At 43.9% G+C, this 18,761-nt stretch overlaps 1 protein-coding gene across 3 annotated transcripts in view; it reads right to left on the bottom strand.

The window, feature by feature from the left end:
• Positions 1-506: 506 nt before the first annotated feature.
• LOC112256860 (F-box only protein 34) overlaps positions 507-18,761 on the bottom strand; it is a 29,856-nt gene continuing 11,601 nt past the window's right edge. For all 3 annotated transcript variants that reach the window (XM_024430407.2, XM_024430409.2, XM_024430408.2), the window contains exons 2-3: positions 12,469-12,694; positions 507-4,424 (exon numbers count right to left, since the gene is read on the bottom strand). In XM_024430407.2, the coding sequence (XP_024286175.2) occupies positions 1,934-4,414 (2,481 nt within the window). In that variant the 5' untranslated portion in view covers positions 4,415-4,424; positions 12,469-12,694 and the 3' untranslated portion in view covers positions 507-1,933. The remainder of the gene's footprint in view (positions 4,425-12,468; positions 12,695-18,761) is intronic.

Here is an 18,761-nt window from a genome sequence, read left to right on the forward strand (position 1 = left end):
CAATATGAACCAGGCTTGGACTTAACACCCTTTGTTTGGTACATTGCTTACTCATCTCACCTTCCCTTTTAAAATGGACAGTCCAGACCCTTTGAGAAAGCAATTTTTATATTAAATTATTAAATTGACCAGCAATCTCCCTCAACTGTTTGACATGACTAAATATCAACTTCCAGAAATTCATTTTCACAGCAAGGCATAGATGAAGCTTTTATAATTCCATTGTGCTCTTTTCCAACACACCTGGACCCTAACCAATTCCCCTCGCCCCAGTGAAAGGCAAGCATACCAACCAGCTCTACAGTACAGACCTTAAGTTGTGAAGAACACAACATTGACGAATGTTATTGAATGACCTCAAGATGTGATAAATGGAAAGGAGTGACATGGCTGGAGTCCCTCCATATATTCATAAAGTCAAGACTCACTAAAGAAAAATAATACATTTTATGTTGTGACAGGTACACTTCCTTCCAGTTTAAAAGAGACAATGAAAAGGTAGGGTATGACAGTTAAAACCTCCGAATTAATGCGCTTTATTGGAAGTAAAATGCATTTACAGAGAATACAGCAGGAATATACAACAAAGTTAAAAAAATATATATCTGGGAGCAAACTACTTTTAGAGACCATTATTTTTCCCATTTGTCATCAAGCCTGATTCTTTTTCTTTTAGATCATGTCCAGTTAGTCATTGTAAAGAACAGAAACACTGAGGTGACATTTCCCATGTTTCCCTTCAAGAAGTTATAGCATTATAAAAAGAGGGATATTAATAACAAACTCATCCCAAATGGCACTCTTTTTCCCTATATAATAACGCACTACTTTTGACCAGAGCCTTATGGGACCTAGTCAAAAGTAGTGCATTATATAGGGAAGTGTATGCCAATTCCAACACACATAAAAAAAAATGTTAGAGAAAAAAAAATGCGAGCTGTAATAAGCATATGGGTTACAGACTGGGTTATACATCTGGGACCCACTGCAAAAAAAACACCCAATATCATTCAGCAATATACACATGACAGGGTAAATACCTTTTTCTTTTTACCAAACTGAAGCTAATAAATGCATTCAAGTCAAGTCATAGATACTCTTGCTGCTCGTCACACTTATTCTCCCTGTTTTTGATATAGGACTCTGTAGCACTATGTACAATGTAAACACAACCGGACACAGAACAAACTAGTTTCAATCAGATCCAAAAACAACAAAGCCTCTCTGACCCGGAGCCTGATATAGTGGAGTGGGGATATAGATTCCATTACCCAAATGGCGCCCTATTCCCTATATAGTGCACTACCTTTGACCAGAGCCCTGTGGGTGCCTTATATAGGGAATTAAGTGCCATTTGGGAAGCATCCGGGATATGGAATAGGGTTGATTCACATTTTGCATAAACCGAGGACCTGCAGCCATGTATGTATTCACTTAAACAACATAACACACACTGAGTAAATCACTTGTGGGTGGGATACACTGCATAACATTGATAGGCTTTACCTTGACTAAAGTATCTATTCCAATGTAACGGTCAGTTGATGCATAAGGAAAGAGCTATGGTAAGGAGGGACACATTAAGCATCAACACTGAAGACAAAGACTCATTAAAGCTCTTCTCTTCAACACACACTTATCAGAACCAGAGTTTATTCTTCAACCCAAAAGTAAATAGAATACCCTGACAGAATCCTTTGAGGATTGAGAATTCTGACCACGGTTAAAGTGCTCACAATCTCAGAGGACCTGAGGGGTCAGAGGTTAGGGGTCAGGAGGGGGAAGTGGTAAAGGAAGAGATCCAGCAACATGATTTCCCTCAAACTCCCCACAAATAAATGCACATGCACATATGGCAACAGACAGACATCAGCCCTCAGACAAAATAAAGCGCACAGAAGTCAAGTCAGTTCTCCTCCCATTGTCTGTACCACTACTCCTCAGAGACCTCCCTGGGTTTCTTATAGATTGGCATGTTGATACTATGGAAGGCGGGCACCCAGCGGTTGTCATGGAGACCGACGTTGCAGCCGGGCGTGTCTTTGTGGGAACCATGGCAACACATCCAGTACCCAGGGCCGTAGGGCAGCGCCTGGCAGTAGGGCTTGTGGTGCCAGCGGCAGAGGGACACGTCTCCGCGCCCGTACCGCTTTTTACACTGCTTGCAGGGATCGTCTTTGTAGCGGGGGTCGCACACCCAGCGGGAGTCCGCGGGGCGCACGCCGTAGCTCTCGATGATGAACTTGAAATAGTGGCAGGTGCACTTGAGCGCGGCCAGGCTCTCTGTGGGCAGCAGGCAGAAGATCTTGATGATGATGTGATGAGGCAGGAAGGACATGTACTGCTGGGGTTCCAGAAGCAGCTGGATTTTAAAGCGCATCTCCAGGAACTCGTGAGACACCATGCGGCGCAGGGGGAAAGGCACTGTCTCACACCGGCTAACATCACTCCCCTCTCCCTCACTCACCGCCTCGTCCTCCTCTTTGGCCCAGTTCTCACTGTGCAATATGGGTTCAGGGAGTAGAGAAGTGATAGAAGGGTCACAGGGCTGAATCTTGGAGGGTTCTGCTGAGTCTCTGGTGGGTTTAGGGCTGGATTTCATTTCCTGGGGTGTGTGTGTGTGGGTGGGAGTATTGACTGTGTGTGGGAGTGTGTGTTCAAGTACCACCTGTGAGGGCAGAGTGTGTGAGAAGAACAGCATGCCTGGGAGGGGCTCCTCACACTGTAGTTTACTACTGCTCTCTGTACTGCTGGACCTGGCCTGCTCTGACAGGAGCTGGAAGTGCAGGTTCTGCCCAGACTCTACAGCCCTGTTCTTCTTCTGCTGCCCCAGGCCCTGGGCCTCACAGCTCTCCTCTGGCTCTCTGACGACAGAGGCGCCACACCCAAAGTCCATGCTGCGAGACGGAGAGGCTGAGTCAGAGGTGCTGGAAGCCAACTGAGCAGCTTCACGGCAGCTGCTGGGAGCTAGTTTGTCCGTGTGGCTGGTGTTTGCAGAGGGATAGCCAGCAGAGGGACTAATGTGGCGGTGTGGCACCCTGGTCGTCTCCTCTAGTCCATGGTGGGGCCCAGTGGGAGACTGAGGTGGTGGTGGCTGGGCTGAGATGGAGAAGGCATCTGCTCCTGCCAGCAGCACCCGGCCCACCCTCCTCCGCAGGCTGTTGTTGCGCGAGAGGCTGTTGTTGCGTGAGAGGTTGTTGCGCGTGAGGCTGTTGCGTGAGAGCTCTCCCCCAGATCTGGACCCTTCCCTTCTAACACTCTGGTGCTTCAGGCACTCTGACTCCAGCTTGGCCACCATGTCTGACACCTTTACACATTCTGCCTCATCGGTCCCCTGGGGGTTCTGGTCTGGGGGTCTGGGCTGCTTAGGCTCCAGGGTCAGTGACAGCCCCCTGGTTAAGGTAATGCTTGTGGAGCTCCGCAGAGACACAGGCTTAGAGTCCACCTGCTTGTCGCTGGCTCTCTGCTCCAAGAAGGCCACCAACTCCACCACAGAGAGAGCCTTGTCAGTCCCAGTCTCACTCACCTCCTCACCCTCTACCCTACACACCTGCTCCCCATCCACCCGTACAACCACCTCCCCACACTCAGGCACTCTGGGGCTCTCTCTGAGGCAGAGGGTCACCTCTACAGGGCTGTTCTCAGTGGGGCTCAGTGTCTCCAGGGCTCCGGATGACTGTCTATCTCGGTCCCGGTGGTGCCCCTGAGACCCTGACCTCCTCCTGCGCTTGGCCACAGAGCCACCCTCGTCCTCCCAGCAGCTCTTCATCTTCACAGACACGGTCCTCACCTGGCTGCTACTCACCAAGTCCTCACCGGCCTCTCCATCGCCACAGTTCACCAGGCTTCCACGGCACTGGGGCGAGGCGAAGATGGCGATCTTCTCCTTGGTGTTGCCAGGCTTGATGACAGCCCAGATTTCCAACAGTCCCTCTCTGTCCTCCCCTTCATGAGAGATTAAGGAGGCCTCCTGGTTCTCAGAGCCTGTAGAAGAGGTGGTGCAGGTGGAGAGTAGCAGGGAGGGGGGTGTGTTGCAGGAGGTGGTCTTGGAGGTTTTACTCTGGGCCCAGGTGGCACTACTGCAGAATACATCCCCCTCGGACTCACTCAGCCTCGAGGTCTGCAGTCCACTGTCACCGTGGTTATTATTACTGTTGTTGAGGTGGTTGGAGCCACTGTTGTCATTACTGCAGCACTGCAGGGTGTTGGTGGATATGACACTGAGGGGGTAGCAGGCAGTACCCTGGTCTAGCCCGTTGCTTATCGGACCAATCAGGGCCACTGCTGGGCGGACCCCCCACACTGTCCTCTGTGAAAGGACCCCGTGCTGGCTCACATGAAGGCCTCTCTGGCTGTCTTGATTGGACTCCAGGTAGATCTCTTTCTGCAGTTTGGGGTGTTGCTTGAGATGCATGGCTGCAACCCTGGAACAGAAGGAAATGAATGAGTTACTGTGTTGCATGTGATGTGACCGTCTGACCAGGGGCCTGTTCAGGAAGATGCAATGTCAGAATATTCATAGAAGGCAGAATAGCTATTTAAGTCAGCTCTAGTGATTATATTTGTATCTGACACATTCTGAACATTTTACTCTTGGCACGGAGATGCAGAAGGAGAGGAGACAAGGCCAGGAGGAGAACGTTTGCCGTGCCTGTGCCTAACAACCCCCCCCGGCAAAACCTCCCTCATGAAAACACTAAGTGGAAAAGTGTTGGGCTTGCCTTGAAGACTACTGTAGCTAGCCAGCCTACTTTAGATTGGCGTAAGATGCTCTCACTGCAATGCTCTCACTGCAATGGAAGTTAATAGGAATACAACTCTTAGATGGTGAAAACGTCTATCATACATGTCAGATTTCTATACTGGCCGATTTTATTACATGGGAAATGTTCTCTAGAATGAGCCATTGATGATATTTTGCATATTCCTAAGAGAAGTTTGTAATTTAACAGAGGGTCTAACACATTTCTCCTATTTGTCTGCCTCTTCAGTCCAGGGTGCATTGCATGGTGCAATTACAAATGTCAGACTCCACTGTGTGGTAACTCGATCTGCAGGTTGAACATGGTGAGATTGTAGAATCCTAAATTGATAGTGCAGTTTGTTAAGGCAATTTTACAGCTAACTAGCTACAGTTGAAGTCAGAAGTTTACATACACTTACGTTGGAGACAAAAACTAGTTTTTCAACCACTCCACACATTTCTTGTTAACAAACTAGTTTTGGCAAGTCGGTTAGGACACCTACTTTGTGAATGACAAGTAATTTTTCCAACAATTGTTTACAGACAGATTATTTCACTGTATCACAATTCCAGTGGGTCAGAAGTTTACATACACTAAGTTGACTGACTAAACAGTTTGGAGAATTCCAGAAAATTATGTAATGGCTTTAGAAGCTTCTGACATAATTTGAGTCAATTGGAGGTGTACCTGTGGATGTATTTCAAGGCCTACCTTCAAACTCAGTGCCTCTTTGCTTGACATCATGGGAAAAATCAAAAGAAATCAGCCAAGACCTCAAAAGAAAAATTGTAGACCTCCACAAGTCTGGCTCATCCTTGGTAGCAATTTGCAAACGCCTGAAGGTACCACGTTCATCTGTACAAACAATAGTACAGAAGTATAAACACCATGGGACCACGCAGCCGTCATACCACTCAGAAAGGAGAAGTGTTCTGTCTCCTAGAGATGAAGGTACTTTGGTGCGAAAAGTGCAAATCAATCCCAGAACAGCAAAGGACCTTGTGAAGATGCTGGAGGAAACGGGTACAAAAGTATCTATATCCCCAGTAAAACAAGTCCTATATCATCATAACCTGAAAGGCTACTCAGCAAGGAAGAAGCCACTGCTCCAAAACTGCTATAAAAGACAGACTATGCTTTGCAACTGCACATGGGGACAAAGATCGTACTTTTTGGAGAAATGTCCTCTCGTCTGATGAAACAAAAATAGAACTGTTTGGCCTTAACGACCATTGTTATGTCTGGAGGAAAAAGGGGGAGGATTGCAAGCAAGAGAACACCATCCCAACCGTGAAGTACAGGGGTGGCAGCATCATGTTGTGGGGGTACTTTGCTGCAGGAGAGACTGGTGCACTTCACAAAATAGACAGCATCATGAGGGAAGGAAAATGTGGAAATACCGAAGCAACATCTCAAGATATCAGTCAGGAAGTTAAAGCTTGGTAGCAAATGGGTCTTCCAAATGGACAATGACCCCAAGCATACTTCCAAATTTGTGGCAAAATGGCTTCAGGACAACAAAGTCAAAGTATTGGAGTGGCCATCACAAAGCCCTGACCATAGAACATTTGTGGGCAGAACTGAAAGTGTGTGAGCAAGGAGGCCTACAAACCTGACTCAGTTACACCAGCTCTGTCAGGAGGAATGGGCCAAAATTCACCCGACTTATTTTGGGAAGCTTGTGGAAGGCTATTTTGGGAAGCTTGTGGAAGGCTACCTGACATGTTTGACCCAAGTGAACCTTTTTGGGCTAGGGGGCAGTATTTTGACGTCTGGATGACAAGCATGCTCAAAGTAAACTGCCTGTTACTCAGGCCCAGAAGCTATGCATATGAATTGGTAGATTTGGATAGAAAACACTTTAAAGTTTCTAAAACTGTTAAAATAATGTCTGAGTATAACATATCTGATATGGAAGGCAAAAACCCAAGGACAAACCATCCAGAAAAAGAAAAAAAATCCACCAACCATTGATTCCTATGGCTGTCATTTGTAATATGAAGGGAAAACCTCCCAGATTTCAGTTCCTATGAGATTCCACTAGATGTCAGTCTTCAGAAAGAGTTTCAGGCTTGTTTTTGGAAAAATGTGTAGTTTTTCTAAGTGGCTCCCATTTTGGCTGTAGTGTTTATTACGAGTTCTGGTGAATGTGCGTACTTTCCGGTAATGACAATAACGATTCTCAGTCTTACATTTATTTATGTATTAGGGTACCTGAGGTTTGATTATAAACGTTGTTGGACTTGTTTCGAGAAGTTTATTGGTAACGTTTGGGATTAATTTTGTATGCATTTTGAAGGAGGGAAACCGGTGGATTATTGAATGAAGTGCGCCAGCTAAACTGAGTTTTTGGGGATATAAAGGACAGTACCGAACAAAACGACAATTTGTGATGTAGCTGGGGCCTTTTGGACTGCCAACAGAATCTTCAAAAAAGGTAAGCAATTTATTTTATCGCCATTTCTGACTTTCGTGGCGCATCTGCCTGGTTGGAAAATGTTTTTAATGCTTGTGTGTGCTGGGCACTGTCCTCACATAATCGCATGGTGTTCTTTCGGCGTAAAGCCTTTTTGAAATCTGACACAGTGGCTGGATTAACAATAAGTTAAGCTTTTAACTGATGTATGACACTTGTATTTTCATGAATGTTAAATATGACTATTTCTGTGATTGCAATTTCATCAGAGGTTGTCGATGGGACGCTGGCGTCCTACTGATCCGCAAGAAGTTAAACAATTGAAAGGCAATGCTACCAAATACTTCTGACCCATTGGGAATGTGATGAAAGAAATAAAAGCTGAAATAAATAATTCTCTACTATTTTTCTGACATTTCACCTTCTCAAAATAAAGTGGTGATCCTAACTGAGCTAAAACAGGAAATTTTTACTAGGATTAAAATGTCAGGAATTGTGAAAAACTGAGTTTAAATGCATTTGGCTAAGGTGTATGTAAACTTCCGACTGTCTTCAACTGTACTTCACATGCTTATATTAAAGTTGGTAAAGAGCATTGTGGGTGTTGCTTTTCATGTTGCTATCAACATTATGACATAATGAAAATGTTAAGAAAAAACATTGTTCTCACATAGTGTTATGTAACACAAAATTATAGTAATGGGTGGATTCTTCCTTCCTTTAATGCAGCCTGTTTCCTAAGCTTATCTATGAGAGATCTTTCATCCTAATGATAAGACAGGAAGAAGGAGCAGAGCTCCATGCCTTGGAATGGATAGCTCAGAACCAGATGACCCTCTTGTTCACACTGCAGACAGTTTTAGTCCCAAATGGAACCATATTCCCTACATAGGGCTCTGGTCAGAAGTAGTGCACCATGGGTCCTGGTCAAAAGTAGTGCACTAAATAGGGAATAGGGTGCTATTTGGGACACATTAAGTGTCTTGGTCATGGAACAGCGTGTCACACTAAACCTCAACACAAGGACTGCTGTTCCCCCAGCCCATCCTCCCTCTGCTCTGACACAATGGGTGCAGAGCCTTCAAGTCAAGACACAGCTGGGCCCTAAAACAGGCCCTCTCAGCTGACCTAGCCCCCGATACACCCCTAACACACACACTAAATTCAAGGGCTTTATTGGCATGGGAAACACATGTTAACGTTGCCAAAGCAAGTCTCTCTCTCGCTGTCACAGACACACAGGACATGACCTCAAGCAGCCACAGTGGGACAGGACAGACAGCAGACAGGCCCTAGTCCTCACAGCCTTACAGGCACAAGTGCATATAAGGCATTCTTCACTGCAGCCCTGGAACTCTGATAATGGGGGACAGAAAGGAGGGGAGGTGTGGCACATCACGTGACCAATTCAGGGATGGCATGCAGGGGTGGGGGAGGTGTTAGAGGGCAACAAGGTGACAGCAAAGGCACTGGCTGCTTCTCAAAACGGCACCCTATATAGTGCACTAATCTCGACCAGGGCCCATAAGGTACATAGGGAATCAGCTGCCATTTGGGATGCACACTGCTTTCTAGGGGTGGGGTTGGGTTGGCTTCATCTACTCATTGGCTAGCCGGTGAGTGTGTAAAGCAGTGTGTCAAGGAAAGAAAAATTGCAGCCTGTTGTGTGTCCTTGAAAGGCCTGCAGTAGCCCTCGTCACTCTCCTCTCCTTTCTTCTCTCCCACCAGTCCCAGTGTTCTCACTGCTCTATGGAAACCGACAGAAGGAATTCATGTGTCAGGTCAGTATCACGTTGTGTGTGTATACACACACGGGCAGTCACAGCAACAAGTTAAGAGTGGCACCAACATCAACATGGCTCATATATCTCCATGGCAGCAACTACACTAAGACTTGCACAATACTCCAACTTTCACTTCCTGGTTTCAATGAAGACACTGCCTTGGCAGCACTTAAGCAGGCAGGAGGCTCAGCTTTCAAGCCAGGGCAAAGATTGTGTTCTTCATTAACCCAAATAAACCAGACTAATTCACCAAGTCCCAACAGTCGGTTTCTGCCATTGTCATGACAACTCCTTGTCATTCATTGTCATGGCAAACAAGGGGTGTATGCCTGGAGAGGAGCCAACTCAGGAGTGTATTATTCAGTGAGGTGAAACATTCAGAAACCTTGCAAATAGAAATGTAAGGAATAGAGATACTGAAATGACTCCCTATTCTAGATGACAGAATTGTGTGTTCTACACAATATACTTCCATGTGAATGTTTTGTAACGTTGTAGTTGCACCCTCCTAAACAGGCCCCTGGTCTGGCTCGCCAAGTTTTACTGTTGCTTATTATTACACAACCTGGCCAGAAGAGACACTTCCCCTTCCCAGCAGTGTTCAGACCCTACAGAGGTTGCGCCTCAAATGGCACCCTATTCCCTATATAGGGGTCTTGTCAAAATGAATGCACTATATAGGGACTAGGTGCCATTTGGGGGACACCCCCTAGACATTTCTCAATTACTTGGACTGTGCCTAAAACACATCAGCACTAATGGCAATTTGAGGGAAAAGTCTAACTTAGCGTTGGGTAAAAAGAAAACAAGCGGTCTGAAGTGAAAAGCACAACAGAACTGGCCCTGGGTAGACTGGGGGGGGGTGAGTCATGGGCTCAGATGGGGTGAGCTCATGGATGAACTCAGTGAAAGAGAGCAGCTTCAATTTAACAACCTTTTTTCACTCTCTCTCCTTCCCTCTTTCAAGAGTCCATGACTTCTTCAGCATGGGGCGCTGCCAGGGAACTGATCCAACTTCAAAAGTATGAAGTCACATGAGGGTGTGTCCCAAATGGCACCATTCTCCCTATGTAGTGCACTACTCTTGACCAGAGACCTATGGGGCCTAGTGTAGTGCACTATATACGGAATAGGGTACATTTGGGACAAACCCGAGCAATCAGTCTGAGGCTCTGCCTGCTGCAATTATGGTGTAACATCACATCATGTTCTTCCTGAGGCGAGGCAGGGAGCTAGTGGGCTTCAGACCTGGGTTCAAATACTACTCTTGGGCTGAGGCAGCCTGAAGCACAGCACAGGCCAGTGTCATAAAGACATGGGTCGTCATTTACATACGAGGTAAACACAATATACTTTTCTGGCTAGGTAAACAAACCCCAAACAAATAAAGCTGTACAATTTGGACAAATTATCTCATTTCTATTTTTTGGCCCAGATATTGCAATTATGAATTGAGGTTTTCAAAAACTTGGGTAACATCGCAATTCCATCAGACATGGATAAAACAAGTGTCAGGGTAGAGATCATCACTTTTGACAGGAGATGAATGAATACATTCTTTGCTAAACTAATACAAAGACAAATTAAACAAATCCTTTCCAACATCGTTATTGGCTACAGATAAGATTTTTTAATTTTACCTTTATTTTACTAGGCAAGTCAGTTAAGAACAAATTCTTATTTTCAATGACGGCCTAGGAACAGTGGGTTAACTGCCTGTTCAGGGGCAGAACGACAGATTTGTACCTTGTCAGCTCGGGGATTTGAACTTGCAACCTTACACCACTAAAAATATATTTAACATGATCAAAGTATAGTGTGTTATAAGCACAGCAATTATTAATTGATGAATAACATGAGTTCTTAATTCCTATTTTACCATTATGAGTTCTGAAATAACCTAATAATTATTTATTCAGGCACCCTTAGGCTGCAGATGGAATAGGAAGCTTATGATTGTGTAATTATGTACAAATAATCATAATAATTAAAATGATAAAAGTCAAAAAGTGCCAAAAACATGAGTCTTGTCAGTCATTCAATGTGACGTTTCAACTTCTCCCTTAATTTTGTTATAGTGTTGGAATGGCAACTTGGGAGAAACATGTGCGAGAAGGAATCTTGCATCTCCTGTCCAGCTTGTTTATCATCTTCCTGAAGCGTCTTTGCTGGCTGTCAATAGGAAACATGTCTTTGGCTATGTGATAGGCTCAGTGATGATTTCTATGCGTCTACGAGATGTTTTTCGTAGAGAGTTAACACTTCAAAATGCATTGGCAATCAAATGCCTGTTTAACGCAGGTGGCTAGTTGTGGCTGATGGGTTTTGCTGCTATTGGGCACTTGTTTTAACCATGCAATTGTGGTAAATTAGGGGATGGTTATACTTTAAATTATTGAATACATTTGTCGTATTGCCTCGTTGTCACCACAACCGGGGCACTTTTTGCACAACACTTGCATTTGTTTGACATCGGTGTGCCTGTAGCAGAAATACTGTCATACCACTGAAGACGCGCCATACTGAAGTTCTCGTTAGCACGCATGTTTTCCACGACAAACTGAGGTAAAGACAGATTTTTTAAATCTAATACTGTACCAGACAGAAGCGAAAACCCAGACACAGGGCTATGAAGCTGAAGCATCCGTTTAGAACGTTTTCACACCACCAAATATGGTAGTGAGAGGAAGTCCAGTCGCAGGTAGTGGGAGAGGATGGAACTAGGTGAAACTGGGCCGTCATTCTGCAAATGTTATTATCTGTGAAACATCTGATCTCAAACATTTTTTCTGTTCCCAAAACTAGAATCTGTTACAAACACAGTGCACTGTTTTATAGACTTGACACTTTGCCAAAGTTATTATTATTAATAGTTAAAGGAGTGCAAAGTCTAATTGAGTTTGTGCACACTTCAGAGGAGAGGCGCTCCCTAACAGAAATATAAAAATACATGCTACAACGCGCCAATAAGATATCGCTAGCTTGTGCTTGGCCCACCTACTTGCTTGTTCTGCCCACTATGCTTCATTTGCTCCCACTGTAAACGTCACAGATGAACAATCTTGGGTTGGTTATAAATATCTTTGACTGTACGGTCTGTCTTTGGTAAAGGCCTTTCTCTCCTCACCAGCATCTAAGTGCACGCTCTAAGCGGGGACGCTTGTGATTGGTCAGCATCCACTATGTATGTAGAGTGAAAGGAGTCTAGCGCATCTCCTTGGAGGTACTGTAGAACTAGTTCTCTATTAACAGAGTGTCAATGAAGAAAAATCTCATGTCAATATCACAATGAATTCGATTAATCGTGCAGCCCTACAAATAAAGCATGAATTGTAGCCTTACTTGGCCATAAACTACTTTAAACATAAGGAGCCAGGTATGTCATTTGGGGGAGCTGTCCCTTTAACAATGCAGTAGGTAAGTAGAGTGGTGATGTGTGTGTGTGTGTGTGTGTGTGTGTGTGTGTGTGTGTGTGTGTGTGTGTGTGTGTGTGTGTGTGTGTGTGTGTGTGTGTGAGGGTTACCTCCAGGCTGACTGCAGCAGGTTGGGTGGTGGTGGTTCCTAGGTTCCCTGTGAGAGGCGGCAGTAGCGCTGCAGTAACTCATAGATTCACATCTCTCAGGCATTCCCTCCAGTCCAGTGAGACTGGTGTTGCGACGGACGATTCTCTCCCGTCTTCTCCCACAACCCCCTGGTCGTCTGCAGGCCACAATCTGATGAGTTTACAGCTCAGGGTCCCACCCAACACACTGTAGGGAGACAGGTACAGGATGTCCAGTTTATTACACAGTTCAGTTTCAGACCACCTTGACTAGGAAGGAACATGGCTGTGTTTTATGCCGACATAACGGCAATTCAATTATCCAACAATCATAAGTGAATAACCCTGGTCTCCCAAGAACAATGATCTGAAGAACTGCCAAAGTCAATGAGCCCAGGGACGATTCAGAAGCAAACACTACAAGACAGAACGCAGCCTGACAGATTGACAGACCAGTTGCAACAAGTAAATATACTAGCAAAATACACACAAAAATATTGTTGTTGTTCTACTGAATGAATGGCTTATGGGCAATTCCACAGTAACATAATTACAGACTCCGTAGTACTTTGTAAATTGTTCAAAGAAAATGTCCAAAACATTTACTGGAAGAACTGTGCAGATGCAAAGTTGGGTAACAGAATTAATGTCAAATCTCCCTCAGTTTACTTATGCGACCACGGTTTCCAAAAACTGTTAAAAAAGGTGCACTATGCAGAAATTGCTCCGCCATTTCCTGGTTGCAAAACTTTTAATAGTCTGCCTAAAACAAGCATAGAGAATGTAGATAATCATTGTACCATCTAAAATCGGTGTGAAATATATTTTCAACAGCCAAAGATAGTATTTATCCGTTTGAAGCTGGTAAAAGTAAAAAAGAAGCATAACCTAAACTTAACAGGAAGCATAGAAATAAAGCACAGAACAGATCTACCACTTCTTAGAGACTGTCTTTCAGTGACATTTACAGTTCTATAACTCAAATATCTATGTTAATCTGGTCTGGGTCGCCCAAAAAGTTACATATTGCAGCTTTAAACATCTACTCCGCAATAAGATTCAAAAGATATTTGCAGAAAGAATGGGGGATCAGCTAGGACATGACACCCTGAGTTAGTAAAAACAAAACGTGTTATTAAACTACAGTAGGTAGTGAATTTACATCTGGTAACAGAATTACATCTGTACTATACAGAAATTCATCATTATGGATATCATTCTCGTCATGGTGATGTATCCTGAATAGGTACACAAAAATGGTAGAAATATGCAATATCCTTCTGTATGTTTGGGTATTATTCTAAACACGGGCTATTTTTCTAATTAGTTCCGTCCCCAAACAAGACAACATTTGGTTGGTCCTGACCAGACCAAATCAGAATCAATCAGATGTCCATGTTTGGACATCACAGTAAACTGCATTGTTGGTTAAGGGCTTGTAAGTAAGCATTTCACTGTAAGGTCTACACCGGTTGTATTCAGTGCAAGTGACAAATAATATTTGATTTGTGTAAAGAACAGTAGATATTCAGTACATTACATTACTGTACTCTACAGTACTCTAATTCTTTACTTCACTGTAATGTTCTGTGCGGTACTTCTCTACAATGCTCACACAATGCCAGTGGAAGGGAGGACAGTAGCAGGTGACCCAACTCTGGTTTGTGACTACTTTGATTTCCCATTGCAGTAAATCCGTAACAGATTCACTTAATAATTCATAAACATAACAATTATCACACTAATTGGTAGGTCTACCTTTAATTGTTACTTCTGTGAATGTTCATTATCCTCCCTCATGCGGGAGAGAAATGTAAAAATATCAGAAAGATGTGGGTTTTTGGTAATGGAGTTACAAGGCACACGGCAATGTTTCTTAAACTTACAGAAGGCAAATAATTTATCCAAAACGAAATATGTGTCGATATTAGTTGGAAGGGGTCTTCAACATTATAGTGTTTATGTATTTCTAATACCTTTTAGACATCTACCAGAAAGTCACAAGACCCCTTTTCCATCCGTTTGACCAGAAATCAAATAAAAATATATATACACACATTCCCTTAAAAAAAAAAAAAAAAACTTTAGCTTTCATTTGACACGCTCCTATGAACTTCACATGTTGGCGCTCATGGCTCCTTTTAGATGGAAATGCCCTTATGTAATGCAAACCTGGCACTTCTAACAAAAACAGACAAGGAAAAAAAACAGATGCCTTTACATGGTTTTACAATGCATTTTTGTGGTTTAACCACCTTTGTATTGAATTCCCTTAAGCCTCGTTTCTAAGACAATCCAATATGAATCTAATGGAGACAAGTCCTAAAAATAACCCACCATCACTGATCTGTAACAAAAGTCAACCACAGTTGGTTAAAACAACAAAGATGTGGCTGTGCATCAAATTATTTCCCCCCTTCAACATAAGTCAGAGATCAAACCAAAATGACAGTTTGTAATATTCATTAGCAGTCATTGAAGACTTAAAAACACAGCAGCCTACATTTAGCATGTCCTTGTAGTAAACTCTGTAGCTTTGTAAATACAAAGCAAAAGTATTGAATCCAGTCCAAATGCTCATACAGTATAAATGAACTGAAGGCATGGGCTTCAGTTCAAACTAAGCCAACATTGAAATGGAAACATGCTCACTCAAAGGTTGAATCCCAAATGGGATCCTATCTACTCTCTATTAGTACACTACTTTTGACCAGGGTCCATATGGCACTGGTCTAAAGTACTGCACTATACAGGGAATAGGGATGCCATTTGGGATATTCAATTAAGCCCTTCCCCCATTCTAATTCGCAGGCTGGGGAAAAACAAGCGCCCAGTTTGTTTTCAAAGAGTTATGTCAGCCATGAAGACCAGATAAGCCTGAACAAAAGCTGCTTTGGGAACAGTGGAACAGTGACCAGCCAGGGGACTGAGGGGACAGAGGGGAGGGGAAACCTGCTCTGCTTACCATCCACTTGGCTAGCTAAAACACAAGACCATCAGTCAGAGGGACATGCTTGCACCTCTTGTACACAATGATAATTAAGACTACTGGCCTCATTCTTTTATTTCAGTATTATCTTTTAGCCCAGCACAAGTATTTTCAGCACCAATGCGCATATCATATCAAATCACCCTCCTTTTCGTCATGGACTACTGTCCCTGCCAAGGTGGCTGGATAAGGGTGGAAAACGAGTTACATTCCTAAATGTTTGGTTACATTCGAGGGTCAGTACTGGACATGTGATCCTGCATGCTTGCACAATTGTATCTGTCGAGAACCCTGATAAAGAACTGATGTAGCCTAGCAAGCCTACAACATTTGCGTTCAATGTACAATAAAAACATGTTCAGCTAGCATGTTAATCAATAACATCCACATATTTACACATGGGTGATGGATATGAGGCAGGCTGAGGAAACACCACTTTCAAGTTACGATTGATTAGACACTGGCCAATAGTAAGCAGAGAGTTAAGGCTATATAGACAAGAGGGAAAACAGAACACTGCACATCGAAGAAGAGAGAGGGGTCTGAGCTGGATACAGAAGAAAAAGTGCAATAAAACAAGTCTCTGTTGTCTGAGCAAAACAAGGACAAACAAACTAGGATACTTCCACAGCGCATTCCAGCAAAGTCTGCTAGAAAATGCATCTCTGTACAGTTGTGGCCAAAAGTTGAGAATGACACAAATATTAATTTTCAAAGTTTGCTGCTTCAGCATCTTTAGATATTTTTTCAGATGCTACTATGGAAAACTGAAGTATAATTACAAGCATTACATAAGTGTCAAAGGCTTTTATTGACAATTACATGAAGTTGATGCGAAGAGTCAATATTTGCAGTGTTGACCCTTCTTTTTCAAGGCCTCTGCAATCTGCCCTGGCATGCTGTCAATTAACTTCTGGGCCACATCCTGACTGATGGCAGCACATTCTTGCATAATCAATGCTTGGAGTTTGTCAGAATGTGGGTTGTTTGTGAGAAGTAAAGGGATGCTTTACTCTTGGCATGACACAGGACTGATTGTAGCGCTCACCTTGTCTTCTCCGGACAAGCTTTTTTCCGGATGCCTCAAACAATCGGAAAGGGGATTCAGAGAAAATGACTTTACCCAAGTCCTCAGCAGTCCAATCCCTGTACCTTTTGCAGAATATCAGTCTGTCCCTGATGTTTTTCTTGGAGAGGAGTGGCTTCTTTGCTGCACTTCTTGACACCAGGCCATCCTCCAAAAGTCTTCGCCTCACTGTGCGTGCAGATGCACTCACACCTGCCTGCTGCCATTCCTGAGCAAGCTCTGTACTGGTGGTGCCCCGATCCCGTAGCTGAATCAACTTTAGGAGACAGCCCTGGCGCTTGCTGGACTTTCTTGGGTGCCCTGAAGCCTTCACGACAATTGAACCACTCTCCTTGAAGTTCTTGATGATTCAATAAAAAGGTTGATTTAGGTGCAATCTTATTGGCAGCAATATCCTTGCCTGTGAAGCCCTTTTTGTGCAAAGCAATGACGACGGCACGCGTTTCCTTGCAGGTAACCATGGTTGACAGAGGAAGAACAATGATTCCAAGCTTCCAGTCTGTTATTCAAACTCAATCAGCATGACAGAGTGATCTCCAGCCTTGTCCTCGTCAACACTCACACCTGTGTTAACGAGAGAATCACTGACATGTCAGCTGGTCCTTTTGTGGCAGGGCTGAAATGCAGTGGAATGTTGGGGGGGATTCAGTTCATTTGCATGGCAAAGAGGGACTTTGCAATTAATCTGATCACTTCATAACAGTCTGGAGTATATGCAAATTGCCATCATACAAACCGAGGCAGCGGACTTTGTGAAAATTCATATTTATGTCATTCAAAACTTTGCCATGACTGTACAGTGCAGGCCTACTATTGAGAACATTAAATGACCTAATTTTTCAGACAGACACACAGAATCACTCACCGTGCACAGACAAACAACTTAGGACAAAGGGTGGGGGGGGGCAAGCATGAAATACAGAATTCTCAAATGTGGATTTCTGAAAACCAGGGATTTTATTGAAAGGTCCCAGACTGCAGTGCTAGGAGTCACTACAGAGTCACTACAGAGTCAGTACAGACCCAGGCTGTGTTGCAGCCTGCAGCGAGTAGGAGACACAAGGCCGGCACACAATTGGCCCAGTATCGCCCGGGTTAGGGGAGGGTTTGGACGGCCGATGTCCTTGTCCCACCTCCCTCGAGCGACTACTTGTGGCGCGCCAGGCGCATGCATGCGGCCTTCGGTCGCCAGCTGTACGGCATTTCCACCGACACATTGGTGCGGCTGGCTTCCGGGTTAAGCGAGCAGTGTGTCAAAAAGCAGTGCGGCTTGGCGGGGGTCGTGTTTCGGAGGACACATGGTTCCTGACCTTCGCCTCTCCAGAGTATGTACGGGAGTTGCAGCAATGGGAAAAGACTAACTACTACTTGGATATCACGAAAAAGGGGTAAAAAAAAAAAAAGTACCCAAAATATTTGAAGTGAAAGGGAGACAGAGTAGGACTTTAAAGATCCAACGTTTTTAATTGTTACTGTTGAAAAGCGATCAAGTACAGTGAAGTACACACACTAAGGGAAACAAATAGATTTTAAATAAACTAGTGTTTAGACAACTGCAAACTTCAAGGAATAGGGCATTCAAGGAGTTGGTCTGATAGGAAGTCGTGATGTCATCAGAAAGGCCAGCTCCCACCACTTATGCCATGTCATGAATTACCTGAACCACCCATTTTGTTGTGTAAATCAGCTGTTAAATGAGGCGAGAAAGAGACTGGAGTGACATTAAGTTCACCACCTCCCATTAAACTGATTGGCTTAAAATGACAGGTTTTTGAGGAAGTAAACTGCTGCTGCTTGTGGAGGTGCTAAAGGTTATTGCACATGACATGATTATACTAGTCTTGCAAATACACTTTTAGCCCAAACTTTGTACTTAGGACTGGCCTGTGATTAACAAGTCAATTGTCTACGAGAGGAGCTGATGGATTCAAAGGCTCTGTTTTTGCCATAAGGGAAGTAGGCTGTTCAAAAAGTGTTTACAGCAGTGTTTTGCTAATTTGTAGTTAAACTTTTCATACGATGCAGTCCCCACAACGTGTCGGATGATGAAGACCAATGAGCTAATTGACAAAAAGCTTCTTGTCGAACAACATTCTGAATTGTGATTGTTGTATAATAAATTATTCTGTTGAGCATTGCTCTTGCTGCGTATTCATATGGTTGTACTCTAACTAGTTCTCCGAAGTGCTTCTACTCAAC

Source organism: Oncorhynchus tshawytscha, linkage group LG08 (assembly GCF_018296145.1).
Source record: "Oncorhynchus tshawytscha isolate Ot180627B linkage group LG08, Otsh_v2.0, whole genome shotgun sequence".
Lineage (NCBI taxonomy): Eukaryota > Metazoa > Chordata > Actinopteri > Salmoniformes > Salmonidae > Oncorhynchus > Oncorhynchus tshawytscha.